Source organism: Rhipicephalus microplus, chromosome 9 (genome assembly GCF_043290135.1).
Source record: "Rhipicephalus microplus isolate Deutch F79 chromosome 9, USDA_Rmic, whole genome shotgun sequence".
Classification (NCBI taxonomy): domain Eukaryota; kingdom Metazoa; phylum Arthropoda; class Arachnida; order Ixodida; family Ixodidae; genus Rhipicephalus; species Rhipicephalus microplus.
Genome location: NC_134708.1, coordinates 3,874,437 through 3,899,331, shown reverse-complemented (window position 1 = coordinate 3,899,331; position 24,895 = coordinate 3,874,437). Strand labels below are relative to the sequence as shown.

The 24,895-nt window shown below is 49.4% G+C and overlaps 1 protein-coding gene across 1 annotated transcript in view; it reads right to left on the bottom strand.

Annotated features, from left to right (window-relative positions):
* Positions 1 to 24,303, bottom strand: part of LOC119163337 (putative E3 ubiquitin-protein ligase RNF144A-A) — a 49,724-nt gene extending 25,421 nt beyond the window's left edge. Inside the window, exons 1-4 of the mRNA XM_075873004.1 lie at positions 23,985 to 24,303; positions 4,264 to 4,575; positions 2,541 to 2,642; positions 2,404 to 2,464 (exon numbers count right to left, since the gene is read on the bottom strand). Of these exons, the coding sequence (XP_075729119.1) occupies positions 2,404 to 2,464; positions 2,541 to 2,642; positions 4,264 to 4,572 (472 nt within the window). The 5' untranslated portion in view covers positions 4,573 to 4,575; positions 23,985 to 24,303. The remainder of the gene's footprint in view (positions 1 to 2,403; positions 2,465 to 2,540; positions 2,643 to 4,263; positions 4,576 to 23,984) is intronic.
* Between the last annotated feature and the right edge of the window lie 592 nt (positions 24,304 to 24,895).

Below are 24,895 nucleotides of genomic sequence, written 5' to 3'. Positions count from 1 at the left end.
CGGGATGTTTCGCGCGCACGCATAGAGAGTGAAAGAGAACCTCTCCGGGACAACATCGGGTAAGCACGCATTTCTTTTTCATTCGTCGGCTCTTTTTGTTTGAGGCTCGTTCGCTTACCTTTCTTCTCCCCCCCCCCCCCCCCTTTCGAACACTAAGCCGAAGAGCGGTGCGGTGTCCTAGTGCGTGGTCATACTACGCCGACCCGTACCTTTTGAAACCCAACACGAGCAGAGTTTTCGCCCTCGCTCGATTGACCTGGCCCTTTTGTCCCGGTGTCCCCATGAAACATTTTTGCCCACGAAAACCTGCTCGCGGCACCCTGTGTTGTACTTCTTGCCTGGGGCATGGATAAGCCCATTTGCTTTCCCACCACCCCTGTTGCAACGGGCTGTCTACGTACTGCGTTTTTGGTGTTGCCACAGGCAATAAAGTGTTGCAACCTTGAGCAGTACCGTGATCTCGCCACGGCGACGGTTAACACATGCCCTGCGACTCGCTAAGACCGGACCCACGCTAGTGGCCGTACTCCAGAGGGGATACATGTACAATACAAATTATACATCTTTCTTGATGCCGCTGTTTGAGTCTTTTCATATGTTAGCTTCATTTCACACAAAACAGTTTTATGGACGCTAATGTGAAGTACCACCAAAACCATTTTTACCCAGTTTGGCTGATTAGTTAAAAACAAGTCAGATATTATTTTGTCTCATACGTTGTTTTACCATCTGATTTAAGGAAAAGCTGTTAAGTATGTTGAATTTTTCCTTTGCTGCTGCAGATGTAGCCCCTGCACTGGAAGACTGATCATTCCACAAAAGCTCTCGAATATTAAAGTCCCCACTTTATGACAAGATAATCAGTATGGACAGTTTCTAGTGTCTTTGAAAAATCGGTCATGGCAGTTTAAGAACTTGCAGGAGGAAATGAGCACACCGATGATGTTTTTCCATTTGGCAATCTGATCTTGCAGCACACATCCTTGCAAGTGCCGCCATTGAGAAAGCCAACTATCCACAAGACCCACCGCCATGACGACATCCCTAAAGCTTGAAAAAACCTCAGTGTCGTCAGCATCTAGCCATATTTGGTTTCAAGCACAATGCCTGGTTTTACCATCCATAACAGGTTATGGAAATCTTTCACTTTGTTTTTGATGCTACGACAATTGACTACCAGAAGAGCTACGTCTGCTACAGAGCTACGCATACGTGGTACAGTTTGCACAACCTGGCCACGACTTTAATTGTACACATTTGTCTATATAAAAACAGTTTATCATATTTCAGATTTATGTGAGCACCATCAGAAGCATTCTTTCTGCAGAATTCCCAGAGAAACTTTCTTTTCCTGCGCACTGCTTCCGAGAAATCTTCTGATGTAGTAATACTGGAGCCTTTTGGCTCCTTAGCATTGGCTAAGAACGTCTGTATATCACTGTACGTTGAAAACATTGCAATAAGTGGTCGAGGTTTGTCATTCTGGAATCATCCAAGCCTGTGTGCCTGCTCAATATTCACCGACCGTATACACATTGACAGTTGTGAAAAAAATCAAATATTAAGATACTTCCAGATGTGCTACACAACAAATTATGGACACACAAGATATGCCAGAAACCCACATCACTGGATCGGGGTTCGCCCCACAGCGAGTGCTAATGGAAATGCCACCCACCACTTTCCGCAGACGCTTCAATGGACTCCTTTGAATACCTGACGCACTAACAAATATCAACCAGTGAGCGCAGTGCCTCCAACAACCAAGGTGTACAAAAACTAGCAAATGACCATCATGAGCTTCAGAGCTAGCAGCCCTTGTTCCCGTTTTCTAGGGATGCCATACATGCAACAAATGCACGGCCAGAAATAAATGTGAATCAGTGTTGAAAAGAGCAAGTTTGAAAACTTGAATTTGTAAACTTTATGTTGCCCCAACCCCACTTACAAAATTTCAACCACTAAAAAAATTTCTTGGGAGAATCCTGCACTGAATAGCACCGGTTCCAGGGCATGCAGCATTAAATCATTACACTGTGCCTCACACTGATGGCTCCTGTCTGTAAAAGTGCTAAATTATATATCTGTGGTTTCCAAGTATATTGCACATAAGGGTTTCTCATAGTTTAAGCACTTTTGAAACTAGGATTGTAATTTGCATTTTTAATATTAATTTGAACTTTCAGGGAAGTTTATCAGCTTAAGAAGGTTCCTAAAAATCCACGATGCTTAGAGACAACTAAGATTCCATTTAATGAGTCACTGAATGACATAACAGTGTCTATGGCTTTGAATTTTCTTTTCAATTAAGCAACTTTAGTATTTGCATAGGGGGTGGTTGCCTTCACTGAAATGTCTGAGCTCCCGCTCATAGTTTGAATGACACAAAACAGAAGAGCATACCTCGGTTAAGCTTGCATCGAAGATAAAGCTCCAGGACATCTCTCTCGACAAGCTTTTCAATCTGCAAAGGCGAGGATCGTAAGTACAGGAGCAAACTACAAGCACCAAAGTACTCCGTATTGAGTGACGTGCCTTACCTCTGAAGACTCAAAGATGCCTCCACTCGGGCACTTGTCATCGGGACATGGTATATAGGCATTGCCATCACGGATGCTGACGGTCAGGTACTGACGCGTGCACTGCAACACAAATACACTTATGCTATGGCAAAGAAAAGCGTGTGTAACACCTTGTAATTGCAAAAATTCATACACAGGGGTTGTGTGCTTGAGCTACTATTTTGACAAGTGTTTTTCAAGGCTGTTCTCTGATGCTGTTGCAGCCTTGAAGAAGTCAAGTCTACTTGTCTGAACGTCGGCTTGAGCAGACAGCTCCTGTTTACAGAATTTTTCATTGAAAGCTTCCGTCTCTCCCTTTCTGCCATACGTAGATTTGTGACTAGAAAAATATTTGACAATTCGAGAATTTGTCATACTGGAATGTTAGAACATTGCAAATATAGAGAATCGGCCACATTAGGAACATCCTTTATAGCACTAAAGGAAAAAAAGTGGTTGAATTCCATTTCATAGGAATCGTTCATATGGCAAAAGTGAAATACTTCTCCGTAGATGTAGCTGCAGCTCTGTCGGGTATGAAAAAATACGATTTGTGCATATAATATATGGATATGATAATAAGTTTTAATAAAGAGATGTGTGTGCCAGCAGTTGTAAATGATAGTAGATCAAAATGGATGAGACAATGTTAGAAAGACATGGGCACATGCTGTCAAACTAAGTTTAGCAAGGTTGATAAGACCTAACAAAAGCTGCCACAAAACCGTATAAGGATTGATAAAATACCATTGTGTCTGGCGAGGTTCATTTGAACTTGATTGTAACGGCATTCTGAAGCCTATGTTCACTTAAGACAAAGAAAAATATCAGAGGCGGTTCCGAGGATCAATAAATCATGTGCACGAACACCACAAAGACGAAACAAGCAAACAACTTGCACACCTCAAATATTCCAGCAGATTGTATCATATGAACGCCGCTCTTCTGTACTCACGTGGACTCTGCATTCTGTTAGGGAAAGACATGGTGATGGCACAACGTATGTACTTGAAGCCGCAGAGTGTGGTCTCGTGATTTATGTGCTTATTTTTTGTATACCTCAGGCCCCTATTTTGGTCACGTGACCCTTCTCGAGAGCGATGCAAAGTAACATTTGATTTATTTATAGTACTATCACGAGGGAAAGAAACACGAACAGCGGGAATTTCGGCCCAGTCGAATTCCAACACACCTTGAATGTCGCTAGACAAATCTGTGCTTTCAGCTGGCATCACTGTATAGCGCTAGAGTCTTGTTAGGGCTGGCATTATCGTACTGCATATTCTTATCATATGCAGTCATGCCTGGCACATGGAGCACTACTGTCGTGCAACAGAACGAGCCAGAGCAAGATTCTAGTGTATACAGTTATACTGGCTGAAAGCACAATTTGGCCTGATAACAATGAAGGCATGTTGGAATTCGACAGAGCCAAAAGCCACGCTGTTTGTGTTTCTTTTCATCGCAATAGTAAATCTGGCACTTGTGCTCTCAATGACACCGAACTGGGAAAGGAGCCAAATGGAGCAACAACGATAGTCTTATTTTGTGCCTTCTGCTGCTGCCAACTTTAAAACCTATAAATCCTTAGCTAAACGTACTGCTCATTTTGCGATAGAGTAGCTTTTGGCAATATTTTGTGTTGCAACACCTAAAAGCCAGTGCAGTAGGTAGGCCCAAACGAACATGTGCTCAAACGCACCTGGAGGCAGAAATAGCATCCGCAGTGCACCACTCGGTACAGAGCCGACGAGGGCACCACGGTCAAGCAAAGTCTGCACAGTGCCAGCAGGGGCCTCTGGGACGAGGCCTGCTCCACATCGTAGACGCTCAGTGATCGCTGGGCTCGGGGTGCCTTGCAGCAGGCGCCAGAGTAGGTGTGCGACTTGGGCAGTGAGGCCAGGGGCACTGAGCCGTTGTTGCCAGTGGCCGCCGGCGTCTTACAATCCCGCGATCGGGACACCAGCCAGCGGAGCAGCGAGCGGCGCTTTTCTCGGGGCTGTTGGGCCATTACCTATGTTTTGTTGAGGAAACAAACATTTTATTGTACAAGAAGACCTGCATGGAGAGAATGGTACACAATAATGCTAGCAAATCGAGGAAAACGGTAGAACACAAATGTGAATACCTGCAGAAAAAAAAGAAGAGACCGACTTACAGTTCACTATAGCAATATTCAACTGCAAGTCCTAAAGATAACACCTTGATGTAGTTCTACTAACTTTCTAACAGTGATGAGGCCTGGGAGGTGGTTTAAAGAGATCGACCCTCCCTCTTTCCTACGCTCAGGATTAGTATGTGCTTCATTGTACCATGCCAAATGGATTCTTGAGTCTCTTTACGCTAACATCATCATAATGCATAAGAAAGGAGATGACGAGGACTTGAAGAATTACAGGCCGATCAGCTTGCTCTCTGTAGTATAGAAGCTATTTACAAAGGTAATTGCTAACAGAATTACAACATTAGAATTCAATCAACCAAATAAACAAGCAGGATTTTGACCAGGCTACTCAACAATCGACCACATTTATACAATCAATCAGGTAATAGAGAAATTCTCAAAATATAAGCAACCACTATACATAGCCTTCATAGATTACGAGAAAGCGTTTGATACAGTAGAAATAACAGCCGTCATGCAGACACTGCGGAATCAGGGCGTCGATCAAGTATATATAAACATCCTAGAAGAAATCTACAGGGGATCAACTGCTACCATAGTGCTTCATAAAGAAAGCAACAGAATTACAATCAAGAAGGGTGTAAGGGAGGGGGACACAATCTCCCCAATGCTATTTACCGCGTGCTTACAGGAGGTTTTCAGAAGCCTAGAATGGGAACAGTTAGGCATAAGAGTTAATAAAGAATACCTTAGTAACCTGCGCTTTGCCGATGACATTGCATTGCTGAGTAACTCAGAGGACGAATTGCGACTCATGATTATGGAGTTAGACAAAGAGAGCAGAAAGGTGGGTCTTAAAATTAATCTGCAGAAAACGAAAGTAATGTACAACAACCTCGGAAAAGAGCAGCGCTTCGAGATAGGTAATAGTGCACTTCAAGTTGTAAAGTACTATGTCTACTTAGGGCACGTCATAACCGCGGAGCCGAACCACGAGATTGAAGTAACTAGAAGAATAAGAATGGGCTGGAGCACATTTGGCAAGCACTCTCAAATTATGACAGGTAGATTGCCACTACACCTCAAGAGAAATGTATATAACAGCTGTATCTTGCCGGTACTTAGCTATGGAGCAGCAACCTGGAGACTTACAAAGAGGGTTCAGCTTAAATTGAGGACGACACAACGAGCAATGGAAAGAAAAATGGTAGGTGTAACCTTAAAAGACAAGAAGAGAGCAGAGTGGATTAGGGGACAAACGGGGGTTAAGGATATCATAGTTGAAATCAAGAAGAAGAAATGTACATGGGCCGGCCATGTAGCGCGTAGACAGGATAACCGCTGGTCGTTAAGGGTAACCAACTGGATTCCCAGAGAAGGCAAGCGGGTTAGGGGGAGACAGAAGGTTAGGTGGGCAGATGAGATTAAGAAGTTTGCGGGTATAAATTGGCAGCAGCAAGCACAGGACCGGGTTAACTGGCGGAACATGGGAGAGGCCTTTGTCCTGCAGTGGACGTAGTCAGGCTGATGATGATATAACAAACTCCGCAATATAACGAAGTTTTTCTATTTCCCGCCGTAACTCCATAGAAGCACATGTATTTGCGACCTCTATGTAACAAAGTAACAGCTGTAGACAATCTTGATATAACCAATTTTTCCCACGGGACAATCTAGGAATTTCGCTCCGCATTTCGGTACGAGCATGCATCTTCAGTGACTGCCCCGCCGACGACGAAGCGGCACGCACGGCGCACCAGGCGAGAGCGAGTGCTCGTTATTGAGCGCGGGCGAGAGCGAGGCAGGCCTGCACCTCACGGCCGGCGTTGCCGCGGTTCCACCCTCCAAACCAAAATAAAGAAACCTACTTTTACGCGTTGGCAGTACCACGCTTTTTGCGTCACATATGTGGGGCCGCGCTGCACGTGGTGGGCGCTTTACCGAACAGTTTTCCGCCGTATTCGTATCTGTGTCCGTGTCGTTCGCTCTTCATTTTCCACGTCGTGCGCGCGTGCTGTGGGGTCTCGGCGAGGCGAACGCGCGCACCGCCACGCCACGCTCTTGGAGTGACGGACACAGCCAACACGGTCGGAACAAAGCACACCACATACATACATTTATTAACTAATTTAGACGACGATATCGTCCGCCGAATGTTACATCAATTTTAACTAACACGCTACCATACAAACAACATAACGCAGGGACACACTAAACACACAATAACATGATAAACCCACACTAACACACCCAACACACTAGCACATACCCAAGGCGGCGTCGCCAACGCCTGACCTTACACGCGGGACCCCGGCGCGAAGCCCGCGGTGCCGAGCACCGGGGACCCGCGCTACAGACAACCGTTCGCGGCAGCCGCCACGCGCAGAAGAGGCTCGCTCAACGCTCGCCCACCGCCAAGGCCTCCCTCCCGCCAGGGGCCACTGCCGGCGCTACCACTCTACCAACAGTGGTACTGAAAGCAAACACAACGCCATCTATCGCCCGGCGGTGGTCACCACCGCAATAAAGCCTTGGGGCGAGACACGTGCGCCACGCGGCGCAGACAACTTTACAGGGGGGGTGTCAGCACCCCCACATTCCCCCAACCTTAAATCAAACCATATCCCAAAATCGAAAATTAGCTACACAAGCTTTAACAAAAAAATGATATCGCACGACCATAATGTCCTTGCACCACGACACCGCCGCTGGTCGACACTGCTGCACTGTCCGGCTAGGCTTCACCTCAGTACCGGCCCCGCAACAGCAACGTTGCCGTCGGCGCGACGATCCGTCGCTAGCACCGACACGTCTTCCAGTTGCGACCAGCACTCGCGAGGGCGCCGGACTGCAGGCAGTTGCGCAGGTCCCAGGCATCTTCATCGCCCGAACTCACGACCGCATTCCTGGCCAGTGACGCTGACGATATGCAGGACAGCCGGCCGTGGATGACATCCCTCCCGCTGAATACATCAACAAAAAACAAACTCGAAGAAACAAAGGAGCGCGGCCCAGGGGAGGGAGCTTCAGGCTTTTCGGCCACGTGGTACGGTTGTCAGTACTGCTAGCTAATACATCGGTGGCGGCCGAGACGCCCATCAAAATAAAAACAAAAATCACTTTTCCTAACTCGTGCTCACAAGAAAAAAAAAAGTGAGGGAAGCAGAGCGCAACACCTCAACGCTACGATCCACCTAGTTGTGCCACGTGCGACAGGCGGCTGCGCAGAGCCTTAGGCCTAATGAGTCGCTCGGCAACAACCGGCATCCACCCAGCACCCAGCCTAGGCGCAGGAGAGGCAGCCGCGAGGAGACGTCCACTCTGTGAGGTGGCCCTATCGCTCGCCGCACACAGCAGCTTACCGAGCGATCGGCGTCCACCGCCCCGGGCGGTGTCACGACGCCCCGGCGTCGAGCCGCAATACAAGTCAGCAACGACGCCCGGCTCCCTGAGCCCAAAGAGATAGAAGAAGCTATTTACAGAAAATCGGACCACCCACGAGGCTTCCGTACTCACTCGCTTCGGGCCTGGCCTACAAACCACGTGCTCTAGGCCTTGCTCACCCCAGGATGCGGACCGCATGGCTCTCGTCCTAATTCAACAACGTTTTTGAAAACTAACAACAAAAAATAAGAACACTTGCGAGCAAAAAAAAAGAAATCAACCTGCCGACAAATTGAAACACGTTACAAAACCAATCCCCTCGCTTCTCAACAAAGCACACCACCGACGCTAGCAAAGAAGTCCCCCCTAGGCCTACTCTACTCCGGCTCTAACAAAATCCCTGTACCGAACCGCAAAAACTGTCGTCCGACACTCCAAGAGCTCCACGTTGGGCAGCCAGTGTGGGGTCTCGGCGAGGCGAACGCGCGCACCGCCACGCCACGCTCTTGGAGTGACGGACACAGCCAACACGGTCGGAACAAAGCACACCACATACATACATTTATTAACTAATTTAGACGACGATATCGTCCGCCGAATGTTACATCAATTTTAACTAACACGCTACCATACAAACAACATAACGCAGGGACACACTAAACACACAATAACATGATAAACCCACACTAACACACCCAACACACTAGCACATACCCAAGGCGGCGTCGCCAACGCCTGACCTTACACGCGGGACCCCGGCGCGAAGCCCGCGGTGCCGAGCACCGGGGACCCGCGCTACAGACAACCGTTCGCGGCAGCCGCCACGCGCAGAAGAGGCTCGCTCAACCAGTGGTGGTAACTTTTGGGGGGCCTAAGTCGCCAGAACGCTTCCTAAAAGTCGTCAATTTCAGCCAAAAGTCGCTAAGTGATGATGATGATGACGTTTTTCCTGAGTTTTTAGTTTTCGACTGGATAAAGCACGTTAAGGGATTATTTTTAAACAATGATTTAAATAAATTTCTGCTGTGGTGAATAAAGTGAACAGTCAAAATAAAATAATCATTTCTAGTGTCGGACTGCGCTGTTCAGTTTTGGTCTGGACAAGCAACTCTGGGTCTGCCGGGAGACGTGGATTGCGCGGAATAAACTTCTAGGTCTGAACCACAGATCGGAACATGGAGGAAGGAAAGACAGGAGGGAGCGTTGCGCAACTCGATTGAAGCCCACCAAGTCGGCCCAACAAGTGACCAAAACGTCAGCGCTCGCGGTAGGTTTTAGTTCTCTCGGCGCTGTTCCGTCTTTGAAACACCTCCGTGAGCCGGCCAGTCTGCGCCGAACCAGTTCATTTCGATTAAAAGCTACCGGGCGCCGTATTTCGAGGTATCGGCAAGTCTCGTTTATTGCGTGATCTCACGGCAAAAGGGCCGACTTTGTTGGCTTCAAAACGGGTTGGCTTGCCAAGGCTGGGTGCGTGACGTCATGCTCCCTCCTGTTATTTCCTTCCCCCATGATCTAGCCACCATACCCATGGGTCGGAACCCAGCGCAGCACTCTGCCGGAAATTAAGTTTTCTCTCTCTCTCTCTCCGCGAAGCAGGGGAACGCGTGGTGTGCATAAATTTTGTGCATGCACGCCACGCACGCTTTTTCTGCCTCATGAAGGTACTGCAATTCCACCAAAGAGCCCATACTTCGTCAATTAGCTTTCAACAATAACCTACTGCGTGCACAGCTGCTATCTAACGTTTGATGTAATATGTTACTACAATGCTAGGAACGAGTGAAACCTAAAATTATTTTATTGGACACATTGCACTCAAGAAGATCGTTTGACCAAGTATCGTCTCGTAGGGAAGAAGCATGAAGAACAAGCAAATTGAAACAGTGCCGGCCAAGATGACAAGATTTAAAACATCTGAAATGTTTTAAATATTTTCATTTTGGCCGGCGCTCTTTCATTTCGATCGTTCTTCACATTTCACTCAAGTCACTAAAGTCTATATGTCAAGCAATAGTTCCACCTCACCAGTCCACACCTCCTCGTCTGCAGACTCTCCACTGCTTTGCGCACGTGCACTACTTCTTGGCGCGAACGCTGAGGAGTACGCTTGCATGGTTCCAACTTTTCTTGTCACTGTGTCAGGCAGGTCATAGGTGTGGCAGCACTTTCCAAGACGGCGAAGTCCGCTACGAACACTTAAGACCGCATTTGTGCTGGCAGTGCTGAGAGAATTTCTGAGTTTTGTCTTAACCACGCTTAGTTGGCTAAAAACTCTTTCCACTTCTGCGTTTGAGTGCGGCAAGGAGAGCACATCAACTGCGAGCTGCGCGACCTCGTGAAACGGGTTCGAGCCAGCTGCATCACGGTACGCAGTGGCCTCGGACCAAAATGCAATGGTGTCGGTGGTGTTGGCCCAGCCCACCAGGGTCAGCTTCTTCCACTGCGCGTTCACGAGATCTATCTCGTTTGGTTGAACACCGAAATGTTCCGCCAGCTCCGTGATAGGCTCCTTGAGTACTCGCAAGCATGCTCCCACAGACAGCCGTGCCATGCCCTGCAATATCTTGAAGTTCGATGGCAGACGTTGCCGGAGCTCATTTGACAGCTTTACTGTGAAATTAACGCATCGCTGGCGCACAAAGTCAACTTCAGGACCAGCTGGTAGCGTGCTCGCCAGTTTCTCGAACTCGTATCCCAGGTATGGCTTGGGGTCCAGGTGACCATCGATAGGCTGGCGCAGCGGATCTATCTTCGCCGTTGGAATGAGCACTTTGCTGCAAACCATCTTAATTAGGAGCGTGAGGTCTTCAAGAAGCTTTGCGGGATCCGCGTCGTTCCTCTCGTAGGCCTTGTTTGTACGCTGAACTTCTCGTAGCATTGGTCGAAGGTAGAGTAGATAAAGCTTATTCAGCGGATCAGAGTACATCTGATACAGGAGCTCTGCGGTGTAGCATCCTTCCGTTGATCTGGCTTGTTCGAAATGTTTCAGCAACATGTCCCATTGATCGAGGACTCTGACGACCGCTGGCTCCAACGATATCCATCTGGTATCGCACACCCTTGGAATTGATAGTGGTTCTTCCCCATCGCAGAGGCTACGGTAAAGTTGACTGTACGCGGCTTTACGCTTTGAAGAATGGGAAAACCACATGTGGGTTTCGCGCACCAAGAAGTCCACATTCCTGGGAAGCGTTCCCTGAACAGCGTGGGAAAGTGCGAGTTGCAAAGAATGGCAAATACACCTTACCATTATCAAGTTCGGGAGTTGCCACTCACGCTTAATTGTCTCGAAAATACCGTTGTTGACACCCGTATTCACCGAGGCGTTGTCAACTCCAATGCCGAGGAGACGCTTCTTGTCAAGTCCCATACGCGTGAGGAGGTTTTCCAATGCCCTGACGATTGTCACAGCTGTGCCATCGTCCAATTCGATAAGCGCAAGAAACGTCGTCACAATGCTCTTCCGAGCAGCACTGAAGTATCGCACCACCACACCCAGTAACTTAGTGATCGAAATATCTGTACCCTCGTCGATTATCAGGCTGTATTTTGAGTCACCGATGTCAGCCACCAAGAGATCCACGAAATGCGGAGATAACACATTCACTATGATCTTCGTGCATTTGCGCCGGTGCATGCGCATGCCTGCTGCACTTTTGCTGTCCATGAACTGTTTCTTGCAGAGTTCTGTCAGGTGGTCAGCGGTGAGGAATGCAGTGTGCTCGCATATAAACAGACAAAGAGCTGCTTCACTTCTGCCGCAGGAAGACTCAGTTGCGGCTGAATACTGCAGTTTCTTCTGCCGAGAAGAACTGGAGTATGGTTCAGATGACTTCTTGTGCTTGGTGGTGGCGGCATGCTTCTTGATATCGCACAGCTTCGCGTAGAATTCGCTCATGCAGTAGGCGCATGATGCTTTTGTTCTTTCGCTCTCCACAGGACGTAGCCAGCCTTTAAACTCGGGCAGTGATTCCCAACTTTTTCGATAATGCTGCTCATACTTTGGAGGCATGATTAAGCTAGAGCGAGCGAGTCGGCACGCTACACCTAGTCCTTGAGTGTACTGGAAATAGAGATGTATCGCTCAGGAGTGAACGAAATCTTTTGAGCGGCTGTTTTTTCTACAGAACGAGTGATCTGCGGCTCAGTGAGCCATGGTGAAGCAACGCTACCACGTGTTGTAGGTTGAACCGGTTGAACCACTTCGTTTGAGTTCGTGTTCTCTGAAGGGGTACGCTGGGTAGACCCCCGCAGAATCGGCCATGAACATGCCCGGATTTCAGAACCCGAGGAGCGAGAGGGATGGTGTGAGAGATAGGCTTGCCGATGCTCGCGGAAGCACGTGGCGCACAAGTGCGCATTCAGAACTTTTAGCATGGGTATGGTGGCTAGCCACCATAGCATGGGTGTGCATTAGCGAGGGGGGGGGGGAGACATCCAGGCTCCAGCAGTGACGAGCGCAGGCATCGTTTCTTTCGAGCTGCCTGCATAGACAAGGTATTCGAAATTCCAGGAGGAAGGGGCAAAGGCCAGCTTTCCTGTAGCTTCCTCTCCATCCTTGTATTTTCAACGAAGCGAAAAAAAGCGCTTGGTCCGTCTCTTTCACTGTCCGGTGTTCCGCGCAGTTTTTTTTTTTCGCTTCGTCGATCATGTACCAACCAGCCCAAAACAGCCAGGTGGCCACATTGCACGCACGCTAAAGATCGCAGCGGCTCAAGAAGCTCGATCCTGTGTGCCCTGGCCTCATTTTTGAAGCTCGTTCCGAGCATTCCCCAGTTCTCATTAGTTTCCTAATATTCTATGTCTGTTTTAAAGGACCCCTGACACAAAATTTGGAAGCTTGGTGTGCTTGCGACGTTTGAGACTCTTGCATGCACTTCTTAACGATTATTAGGGGTGAGTGCTGCCTGTAAAATATTTCAACTTGGTTTTAAAGCGAAGGTGTGTGCTCATCCGAGTATTCCGGTAAAATCGACATTTTTTGTGGTTTTACGTAGACAAAGGCTCCCCTTGCGTGGTTGCAGAGGTCAAGCAAGTATTGTGGGCATCGGAGATTCCGAGAACGTTTTCGGGGTGAGTACAATTCGCCGACTGGCTCCCGGCGAGGACTATTGTTCGTCACCCCTCTCGCTCTGTTGTCGGGCTGCTCTAAGGTGGTTTTCGCTGCTTACGCCAGGAATGCTCTTCTTTTTCCTGAGGGGAACACGCTCAACGCACCCACATCGTTCTATTCTTCCCCACTCTCGGGTCACCCTATTTGGAAACCGCACGTTCAGCGTCACCGAAGCTTGAGCGCATGTAGTCTCAGGCACTGCCCCGCTGTGCGGCGCTAGTTTCTTATGGTATCTAGGCGGGCGTTTTGAACTGAAACAAAATCGTCCTCAATTAACGATGCTAGCATCAATTATACGATGCGTTAGAACATTTACGATTGAATTTTGGCATTACTAGACGCAAAGCTACGGATTACTGTAAAAAAATGTCGAAAACAAAACTTTTCCTGTCAGTAGTCCTTTAAACATTCAATTTCAACTTTTCAAAGTCTCCAAAAAAGTCGCTAAGACTCCAAAGTGATAAAATTGTCGCTAGCACGACTGAAAAGGCGCTAAATTTAGCGACTTTCTCGCTAAGTTACCACCACTGCGCTCAACGCTCGCCCACCGCCAAGGCCTCCCTCCCGCCAGGGGCCACTGCCGGCGCTACCACTCTACCAACAGTGGTACTGAAAGCAAACACAACGCCATCTATCGCCCGGCGGTGGTCACCACCGCAATAAAGCCTTGGGGCGAGACACGTGCGCCACGCGGCGCAGACAACTTTACAGGGGGGGTGTCAGCACCCCCACAGTGCATAGTTTCACTGCACGCGCATGGTGTCTCGGCATATGTACAGTCTCGGCTGTTTTTTTTTTTCTTGCCGCCGCCGTCATTCACCATATATGTATACGTATCTATATATGTGAAAACTTAAAAAAGAAAAAAAAAAAGACACCCCGCTCGGCGCCCAGCTCGTCACAATGCGCCGACGCGCGCTCATCTCTCACGCGTACTTTGCCCCGCAATTGGGGGGGGGGGGGGGGGGGGTAGATTCTTGTGCGCACGCGCTTATCCTTTGGTGGACATCGACTTGGACTAGAACGATTGCGTTTAGTGGCCGGGCGCACAAAGATCACTTCGCTCGCTGGACAAGCGCCGTTTGCTAAAGGAGTGCATTTGAAAGCACAGCCATGTAACAATTGGGGCACTTGTTAGTTCGCACTCATATCTGTACCTGTGATTTGGTTTCGTGCCTCGTTTTTGTTTAAACAGCGCGCTAAGTGTCGACGGTAAACGTTGTTAGTTTCATCTCGTCCTGTGTATGTTGTTTTCATGCGTAATTAGTGCGTGAGCCGCACGCTGCACGTCTCGATCTGGATGATGTTCTCAGCGTCACATTCCAAGTTCTTCCTATTGCATTCATTGCTTCGCCCTTGCTGCGAAACTGTGACTTTTGTTAATTTCGGACGACTGTGTCATCACCTCCGAGGGGATGTCAGACATAGGTGTATCAGCCGCCCCCCCCCCCACCCTACTGAGAAAAGTTGGGGGGGGGGGGGGGGAGGCTGAGCCTCTCCTCCCCACTTTTGACAGTGGCCACTGTCAGTCAGCTGCCGGCTGCTGGGGAAATAAACAACTAAGACGAAGTTTTCCTTGACCATAGTAATCACTCAATTATATATTTACGAGGAAATGAATATGTTACCAGAGAATGTTTTAATAAAGTAAAATGTTTCCTAAATGTCTGCTGCGACGATTGTTCTTGAATGTTCCTGATGGTGCAGGCCGCCTATGCGACTCTTTCGTTCTTGGTACTGTAGTATTTCAAAGCGGGCTACACTTACACATAATCAAAAGAGTGGAGAAATACGTTATTTCCCTAAGTGAACAGCCTTGGGCAAACAGGTGGATATTTAGGTTTGCACTGGTTAGGAAAAGCAATGACTATAGTCATTTGCTTAGTATATATATATATTGTAAGCACATTCCAAGCATTTGATCGTTCTCACTTGCACATACCCATCATCATCGTTCTCACTTGCACATACCCATCATCATCGTTCTCTCTCTTGGTGTGGTTCTGAGCCGAGCCAGACATCGCAGAATAAACGCTTCTGCTCGCCCTGCCTGCTCGCCGTACCTAGTCTGCCTGCGTCTTTCAGAGTGGTGGAGGTGCTGGGTAAGATCCCGACGTCCTCCTACGTTCATTTCCCACCTGGAGCTCCGATCTGGTCGCCGATTGCACCCAGCCACCCACACAGGTATGCAGACATCGGACCTAACGCCTAGCCCTAACGCTACAGCCCCTACGCCGGCGGCTGCCCGCTCTTCATCTACTGTCACCAGCCCTCAGCGCGAACCGCCCGTGTTCGCGGGTCTTCGCGGTGACGACGTCGAGGAATGGCTTGACCTTTACAACCGTGTGGGTTCAGCCAATCGATGGACCGAAGCAGAGAAACTGAGCTACCTTCCTTTCTATTTGACCAGCGTAGCCAAAACCTGGTATTTTAATCACGAAACTGACTTCGTTGATTGGTCGACCTTTGCCAACAAACTGCGACAAATATTCGGATGCTCATCGGGTCGTTCCGAAGCCGCGAAACAGAAGCTGGCTGTGCGTCTACAACTGGCACATGAGTCGTACACTTCGTATATCGAGGATGTTTTGGCCCTCTGTCGCCGTGCGAATAAAGACATGACGGAAGATGAGCGCGTTCGCCACATCCTTAAAGGAATCGGCCCAATCGCATTCAACGCCTTGGCTGTTGGCAATCCCGCTACGGTTAACGACGTCATTTCGACATGCCAACGCCTTGACCAGTTGCAGTCCCTTCGGCTTCAACAAGACAGTGATCCACGCCTGATGCCTCCCTCTGAATTAAAAACCCTTATCCGCACAATTATCCGGGAAGAACTTCGAGACCTTGAACAGCAGCGGTCCACTGTCGCCTCCGCTCCGTCTCCACCATTCGACCTGCGGAATCTTGTTAAGCAGGAGTTAGCGGCAATGGCGACACCGACATCCCCGGTCGCTCCGCCAGCACGCCCGATGCCCACATACGCCGATGTGACGCCCAGGTCGACACCGGCAGCACCGGTTGTTCAAACGGTAATGCCCACATATGCGGAGATCGCTGCGATTCCGCCTGCTCCCGGGGCATCTAGCTCTACGGATACTGCTAGTAGCCATTTGGCTGCTATGCGAGGTGGAATGACTGCTGCACCCTTGTATCCTCAGTGGCGTCAATCCCGTCCTGTTTGCTTTTACTGCGGTATACGAGGCCACATTTCTCGTTACTGCCGTCGCCGCCAGCAAGAGGAACGACGAGGCTATGCTGAGTTCGAACGAGACCGGTTCCGAAGACCAGATCTTTATGCTCCAGACACCTACCCGTCCGCGCAGTACCGGTCTCCGTCTCCTCCAGTGTCCCCTCGTCAACATCAGGAATACCGCTCCTCCAGACGACGCTCTCCATCGCCCTATCGCCGCTCCGCATCGCCACTTCGTCCAATCATCTCCCGTCCTGTTGACCAATCTTCGGAAAACTAAGGATTGCAGTTTTTGGAGGGAAAACTGCGTCCCGTCGACCAACAAAAATACCTCCTGTTCGCCCAGCTAATATGTTGTCAGTGACTATTGAAGGTATTCCTGTGCAAGCTCTCGTTGACACCGGTGCAACCACTTCTGTTTTGCGTAGTGACTTGTGCTCGCGCCTCCGTAAAGTCAGAACGCCCTATGTGGGACCTGTGTTGCGTGGGGCAAATAACGTGCTGATTCAACCTGACGGACAGTGTACGGCTCGTGTTTCTATTGATGGTATACGTCACCACATCGAGATGATTGTGTTGCCCACGTGCATTCATGAACTTATCCTTGGTTGGGACTTTCTGCATTCTGCTTCCGCTGTTATATCCTTTAAAGAGAACGTCATTCACATAACGGATACAACGGATGCGCCCATTCCAGTTTCATCACCCTCGATCTCCAACTTGGTCATTGTTGAAGACTGCGTCCTGCACCCTGGTCACGAACACGTGATAGCTGTCGCATCTACCCAAGTAACCGACGGTGATGCACTTGTGGCTCCTTCGTTTCGCTGCACCTCCCGTGGAATTCTCGTCGCCTCTTGCCTCCTCCGGTTTTCCTCTGGCTGCGCTTTTCTGCCCGTTTCTAACACAACTGCAGAATCTGTGCTGCTGCCCAAGGGAATGACAGTGGCAAAGATTGACTTCTCTCCATTGACCTCCATCGCGACACTCTGCCCGTCTTCGTCACCAGTACCAGCTCCAGGTTCACGTTCTTTCCCTTTTCGACCTGTCATTGGTTCAGACCTCACACCAAAACAGTCTGAAGCACTATTGGCCCTTTTGGCTAAGCACAAAGCCTGCTTTGATAGCTGTACCACAACACTGAGTCAGACTTCCGCGGCTGTACATCGCATTGAAACCGACGGTTCTCGTGTGATACGCCGTCGCCCATATCGGGTTTCGCAATCAGAGAGAGAAATAATTGAAAAAGAAGTGAACGAGATGCTATCGCGAAATATAATACGACCTTCTTCGAGTTCCTGGGCATCTCCAGTCGTTTTAGTTAAAAAGAAGGATGGCTCTGTTCGTTTTTGCATTGACTACCGCGCGTTAAATAAGATCACACGCAAGGACGTATATCCTATGCCTAGAATTGATGACGCTTTAGACACACTGCAAGGGGCGAACTATTTTTCGAGCCTTGACTTACGATCAGGTTACTGGCAAATCCCCATGAACGAGGCTGACAAAGAAAAAACTGCATTTGCCACACCGGACGGCCTTTATGAATTTAATGTAATGCCATTCGGCTTGTGCAACGCTCCAGCCACGTTTGAGCGAATGATTGATACTGTTCTTCGTGGCCTAAAATGGAAGACCTGCCTCTGTTACTTAGATGATATCGTTGTTTTTTCAAGTACCTTTGCCCAACATCTTCAACGATTAGACGAGGTGCTACAATGTCTCTCCAAGGCTGGCCTTCAGATAAATACAAAGAAGTGTACATTTGCCAGCAAAAGCATCAAAGTCCTCGGTCACGTCGTTTCCAAAGACGGAATCCAACCAGATCCCGAGAAGATCGCAGCTGTGCTACAGTTCCCTCGACCGTCCAACCAAAAGACGTTGCGCAGCTTTCTTGGTCTCGCGTCCTATTTTCGTCGCTTTATACGCAACTTTGCTACCTTAGCGGCTCCGCTAAATAAGTTATTGGCCACTGGTGCTCCTTTCTCATGGTCCAACGACTGCGAATCTGCATTTGAAATTTTGAAAGAACGCCTGACTTCCGGACCAGTGCTGCGCCACTTCGATGAGAGAGCGCCTACCATACTCCATACTGACGCAAGCGCACAAGGCATTGGAGCAGTCCTTCTGCAGCGTGATTCCACCTCTAAAGAGCAGGTTGTGGCCTACGCTAGCCGGACTCTGTCAACAGCTGAGCGGAATTACACCATCACGGAGCAGGAGTGCTTGGCTATCGTATGGTCGATACAGAAATTCCGTCCGTATCTCTACGGTCGGCACTTCACCATCATCACCGACCACCACGCACTCTGTTGGCTTTCATCAATGAAGAATATGTCAGGACGTCTTGCGCGCTGGATACTGCGCTTACAAGAGTACGACTTTACAGTTACGTACAAGTCTGGCAAATGTCATCATGATGCCGACGCGCTGTCCCGGTGCCCACTTTCGCTCTCTCGTGACAATACGTCCACCGCATCGCGTTCGAATGACTCTGACACCCAGCTTGCCTCACAACACGTATCGCTCGCATCGCTGGATCCAATGCAGCTATCTTCGAACTCCGATTTACGTTCACTTCAGCTGGCAGATTCCTACTGTCGGTCTTTCATTGATCGCCTTCGCGGTGTCACTAAACCACCCAACAGCCGCTTGCGACGCCAGCTTCGACAATTTCGCCTTCAGGACGGTGTGCTTAAGCGCTACATTTACCATCCCACCGGTAACAAGTGGGTGCCAGTTCTTCCCCGCTGCCTTCGTCTTCGAGTTTTGGAAGCATTCCACGATGATATTGCTGCCGGTCATCTAGGCTTCCACAAGACCTACGATCGCATCAAGACGCGCTGCTTCTGGCCTGGCTTGTCCACAACGGTGGCCAAATACGTGGGCTCGTGCGCGTTGTGTCAGCACCGCAAGCGATCCACATCCCCGCCTGCTGGTTTCCTTCAGCCTCTTCCCTGTCCCACCACACCATTCGAATTTGTCGGAATAGACTTGTATGGTCCTTTGCCGTTGACACCTTCCGGTCACCGTTGGATCGTCACTGCAGTCGACCATCAAACAAGATACGCCGAGACTTCACCTCTTCATTCTGCTACCGCCACAGAAATCGCCAATTTTTTCTTGAACTCCATCGTCTTGCGCCACGGAGCCCCTCGCGTCCTTTTGAGTGACCGTGGCAAAGCCTTCCTTTCCAAGGTCCTGGATGAAGTCCTGCAGGCGTGCAATACAGTGCATAAAACCACTTCTACATACCATCCGCAAACGAATGGCCTTACCGAGCGCTTCCACCGAACACTCTCTGACATGATATCGATGTACTTGCATCCTGACCACAAAAATTGGGATAACATTTTACCGTTTGTCACCTTCGCATACAATACTGCGGTACAACGATCAACTGGCTACAGCCCGTTTTTTCTCGTGTACGGCCGATCTGCCTCCTCGGTCTTCGACACGGCATTTTTCTTTGCACCGGCTCCAAGCAGTACCTCGCTCCCAGAAGAGTTCGCAGCCCGAGTCACACAATGCCGTGAAATTGCTCGCAAAAACACGGAAGCAACCCAAAAGGAGAGAAAACATCGCTGTGATAAAAAACGACGCGACGTGGCCTTTAATGCTGGCGATAAGGTTTTACTATGGACCCCGGTTCGAGCGTCGGGCCTTTGCGAGAAATTTCTTCACCGGTATGTTGGCCCATACACCGTTGTACGACAGACATCTCCAGTTAACTACCTCGTCACCCCGCTTCAGTCTGTCACTGACCGCCGTCTGCGCAGCACGGAAATAGTTCACGTCTCACGCATGAAGCCTTTTGTTACTCGTTCGGCCGATCTCTGACTGGCGGCCAGGTTGGCCGCTTCGCAGAGGGGGGGGGAAATTGTAAGCACATTCCAAGCATTTGATCGTTCTCACTTGCACATACCCATCATCATCGTTCTCACTTGCACATACCCATCATCATCGTTCTCTCTCTTGGTGTGGTTCTGAGCCGAGCCAGACATCGCAGAATAAACGCTTCTGCTCGCCCTGCCTGCTCGCCGTACCTAGTCTGCCTGCGTCTTTCAATATATATATATATATATTACTGCCTTTCAAAGTTCCGGCGCAAAACGTGAACAACACGCTGGACACTTCGACAAAGTTGCCTGTCTGTTTGAGTTAATGAACTTTCAAAAGGCTCCAACCGAGAGAGACAGAATCGGAAGAGAACGCTCATTAATTTATCGCAGGCAGGCGTGACAGTGGAGGTGCAACCTCTTTTTTTTTTAAGGGGCCCTCTAACACTTTTCACGACTTCATAGTTTTACATGTTTTTCAGGGTGGTTGCGTACACTGACGGCTTAAGAGTTAAGCGGCGCAAGAACGGCAGCGATAGGGCCACGCAGTGCAAAATTATTTGGCCTAGAGATGTCAAAATACAGAGAAATGGATGCTTACCCTCAACTCGATTTTCGAGGGATCACTTTACGGCGTTTTCCTCGCCCTCTGACGTCGGATGGCTGCCCAATGAAATGAACTTGAAGCTCTACCGTACAGAAAGCTCGCATGACATATTGCCTGTTGCGTCCAGCGTATTAGGGACGTCGTTGCGATGGTAACAAACAATGTGCACTTGAACAGGGAACGCGAACGCTTCTATGTTTTGTAGCTGTAGTGATATTTCTTTTTGCGATGACCTATATATATATATGTGTGTATATATATATATATATATATATATATATATATATATATATATATATAGAGAGAGAGAGAGAGAGAGAGAGAGAGAGACCCTTAAGTTTGGGCGCTCTTGTGGTAACCGCCTGAATGTGACGGGAACCAAAATAAGCATGGGCGGGTAACATGGTTTGACAAATATGATACGCTGGTCAAGACATGAATAATGTCACAATCTCATCGCGTATGTCGTCAAACACTTCCCGCCAGACAGTGGCGCATACCCAGGGTTGGGTATGTGCCGCTGGTATGCGGGTATGTGCCACAGGTGATTGACACTTAGTATCTACCCAGGAGCGACGAGAACACACATGGGCAATATTAACGCACCACTTCAATAAATACTCGACATCAGTAGCGTCGACCCGACGAGTGCAAAAAGTAAATGTCAGGGTCCCAGCTGGAATCAAACCCAAGCATTCTGATTGACAATGAAGCATTTTACCGCAGAGCTACGCCAGGTCTCGGAACTACATTTAAAATAGACGTTAATTTTGGTGAAACGTCGATAGCGGTTGCAGTACTGCCTACCCAATTTTATAAACGTTACGTATGTACTCCTTTGATAGAACCGTAAAGTCGGGTTAACATCGATTGTGGTCAGTTGCCATGGTCCGAGGTTGATTTAAGTAGAAGTGTCCAGGGCCAGCATCCTCGCGAGCATCAATGCTTCGATTGATTGATTGATATGTGGGGTTTAACGTCCCAAAACCACTATATGATTATGAGAGACGCCGTAGTGGAGGGCTCCGGAAATTTAGACCACCTGGGGTTCTTTAACGTGCACCCAAATCTGTGCACACGGGCCTACAACATTTCCGCCTCCATCGGAAATGCAGCCTCCGCAGCCGGGATTCGAACCCGCGCCCTGCGGGTCAGCAGCCGAGTACCTTAGCCACTAGACCACCGCGGCGGGGCGAGCATCAATGCTTCATATCAGCTTCTGGTGTTCCTAATACTCATGTTCCAGTTGGCATCGTTGCGCAAGTGCAAACAACTAGTTATATAAACATCTGCAACCCTTCAACATATGTCTGTGCGTGCAAAATTTGTACATATAGTTAGCGTCATTTCATGACTTGTCGCTCCATAAAAAAATTGCAGCATGGTCACCTTCTCTCCGCATACTTCGCATAACGTTGATTCCCAGGTACGTTGGATCTTCCGAACATTTTTCTTTTAGTTTCTTCAAATAATGGCGCCCGGAGCGTCGCCGGCGCGTTTCCTCCAGCACATGACATTCGGCGCATTGTTTTGCCAGCTTAGCAGTTTTCAAACTGGAAAAGTCGGAGAGCTTTATTCTCTGTCACTTTGAGTGAAAAATTGTGCTCATGAAAAAAGAAATCCAATAGCAATACCTATTGTGATGCAATGCAGCGATCACATTTAACGTTACATTCATCCAATCGTATGGCGGCAACCTTCGGCGTGATTTCGCTTGCAGTAGTTCTGGTGAGCGCCACTACGAGTTATGCAGCCGGCACCGATGTTTTCAAGCGGGCCCCTTTAATGGACCAGCGGCGGCGGATTTTGTGATTGGGGCCTTTTCTGGCTCGCTATCGCGCAGCTTGAGGTCAGGAGTCTTTCGCGACATATATGCGGCTGCGGTCATTGGCATCTTGACTTCGGCCGTTTACCCGACCCTCATTGACCTTTTACACGAAGAAAAAAAAAAGGTCTATAAGGGATGCGCCTGTGGGTTCTGAGGTATGTTAGGCTTGAAAGAAAGGTAAAAAAAAAATGCAAACATACAGAAGATACGAAAAACGTGCAACCTATTCAGCAACCTCAATTCAACGAGTGTTTCGTATGTTAATGCAAACAAAAAAAAAAGCGCAAAAAGAAACGCACTATCCGGGAAAACGAGGCGCAGTTTCGCGAACCTTGACACTAGGAAATCGTACGAAACGTATCAACGAGGTACAATGAATCACTGGCGTTTTAGTATACCTCGGGCCCGCGGCAGAGCATCAAGCTAACGGCAACAACGAGGCTACCTCTCGAATGAGACCACTAAACAAGAAATAATAATAATATGTGGGGTTTTACGTCCCAAAACCACGATATGATTATGAGAGACGCCGTGGTGGGGGACTCCGGAAATTTCGACCACCTGGGTTTTCTAAACGTGCGCTGACATGTGCACTGGCCTCTACTATTTCGCCTCCATCGAAATGTAACAGCCACGACGGAGATCGAGCCCGCGACCTTCGGTTCAGCAGCCCTGCACCTTAGCCACTATTCCACCGAGGCGGACGTTAAAGAATAAAAACTCAGGCACATGCGCATCGTGAAGCCAACCGGAGTGCAACTGCCGAGTCCTGAGGTTATGCACCCGCGATTAAGTGCGCAGCATGTTAAGTTACGTCAAAAGGGGTCTCCTACGCAGCCCAGACGCACACACACGGCATTGTGTGCGTCCGGAAGCGGCGAATCCGCGTGTGACCTCGCACAGCTGCAAGGCAAGCAAGCCAGGAGGGCCGATTAGCCGCCAATGCAAACAGCCCCTTGAACTCGGGAGTGGCTATTACCCAAACTGCGCCTGATTTGCACACTGCAGTAGTGGCCTGAAAGGCCCTTACGAACACGAAAGTTCCGGGAATGCGTCGCCAAACCTGTTAGACAGGAAGCTGCGGGCAGTCCTGTTTGCAACAAACATCTGCGGATGACTCACGCGCGTGCGTCACTGATAGCGCGCGCTGTTGTACGAGGATCCCGAGGAATCGAAGAAACCGATTGCGCGCGCACGTTCTCCGAGTCGCTGTCACACGGCGAGCGATCTCGTAGGCGACGCTGACACAGCTACTCGCTCTACCAGCCCAAGATGGTCTCCGGCGTTAGGACTAACGCTTCGACCCGGGTTTTTTCGGAAGGGAGGCCACTAACCTCGGCTGCGGCGGGCTCCTCCTTGGCTGTGCTTGGGCGACGACGACTGCAAGCGGCGCTGGAATGACAAGGAACGCATGCGTTCCCGCCGACCACACCACGATCGCACAGTGTCGGCGGGCTGCACGATGTGTTCACGTCAAGTTCTCCGGCGACCGATAGCGCACTCCCGACGATGAAGGGACTCGCACGTACGCACCACACACGCACGACCTACAGCTGAATCCGTCTGCGAGTTGCGAGGTTCCGACTCCGCACACGCATAAGTGATCTGTGGCACACGGCACTTGGACACCCTCTCCACCACCGGTTTTATCCGCGTGCTCTCCCACTGCGTTGCTGTCACGTGACACTGCGTCACCGGGCCGTTGTTGTTGCTCGTTTGTTTTGGCGCTCTCTTCTCGCAGGAGGGTCTCCCCCGTCGCGGCGCATTCTGCGTGCTTTGTGAGGCTCCCATGGAAAACAGGTTCGCACGCAACGGCAAGTCACGCGAAACCGTCACGCCCTGACGTTCACGACGACGGCCACCGAAAACAAAAAAACAGACAGCCTCGGGAAGGCGTCTGCCTAAGGCCACACGTGTACATTCAAACCGATGTGAGGCATGCAGTGTCGTGGTTTACAAGGGCATCGTTAATATCAGTAATCTGGAAGCAGGGCAACCTTCGGTTTCCGTCGAAGGCGATCATTCCTATTTCTGCGAGCATCTGTTTGGTTGCTTCTCGCGTTCGAAGCGAACCACCTGCAGGAATTGTCTTTTGAGTTGTTTCGAAATACTTAAAAGGCGCTGGGTACTGATCCATAAGTTATGTAAGCGTTAAGTGCACGTACGTAAGACGAGCGAAGGACACGGGACAAGCGCCGTGAAATACCGCCGTGAATGCGTCGATCAGCAGCGTGTGCATTGTACC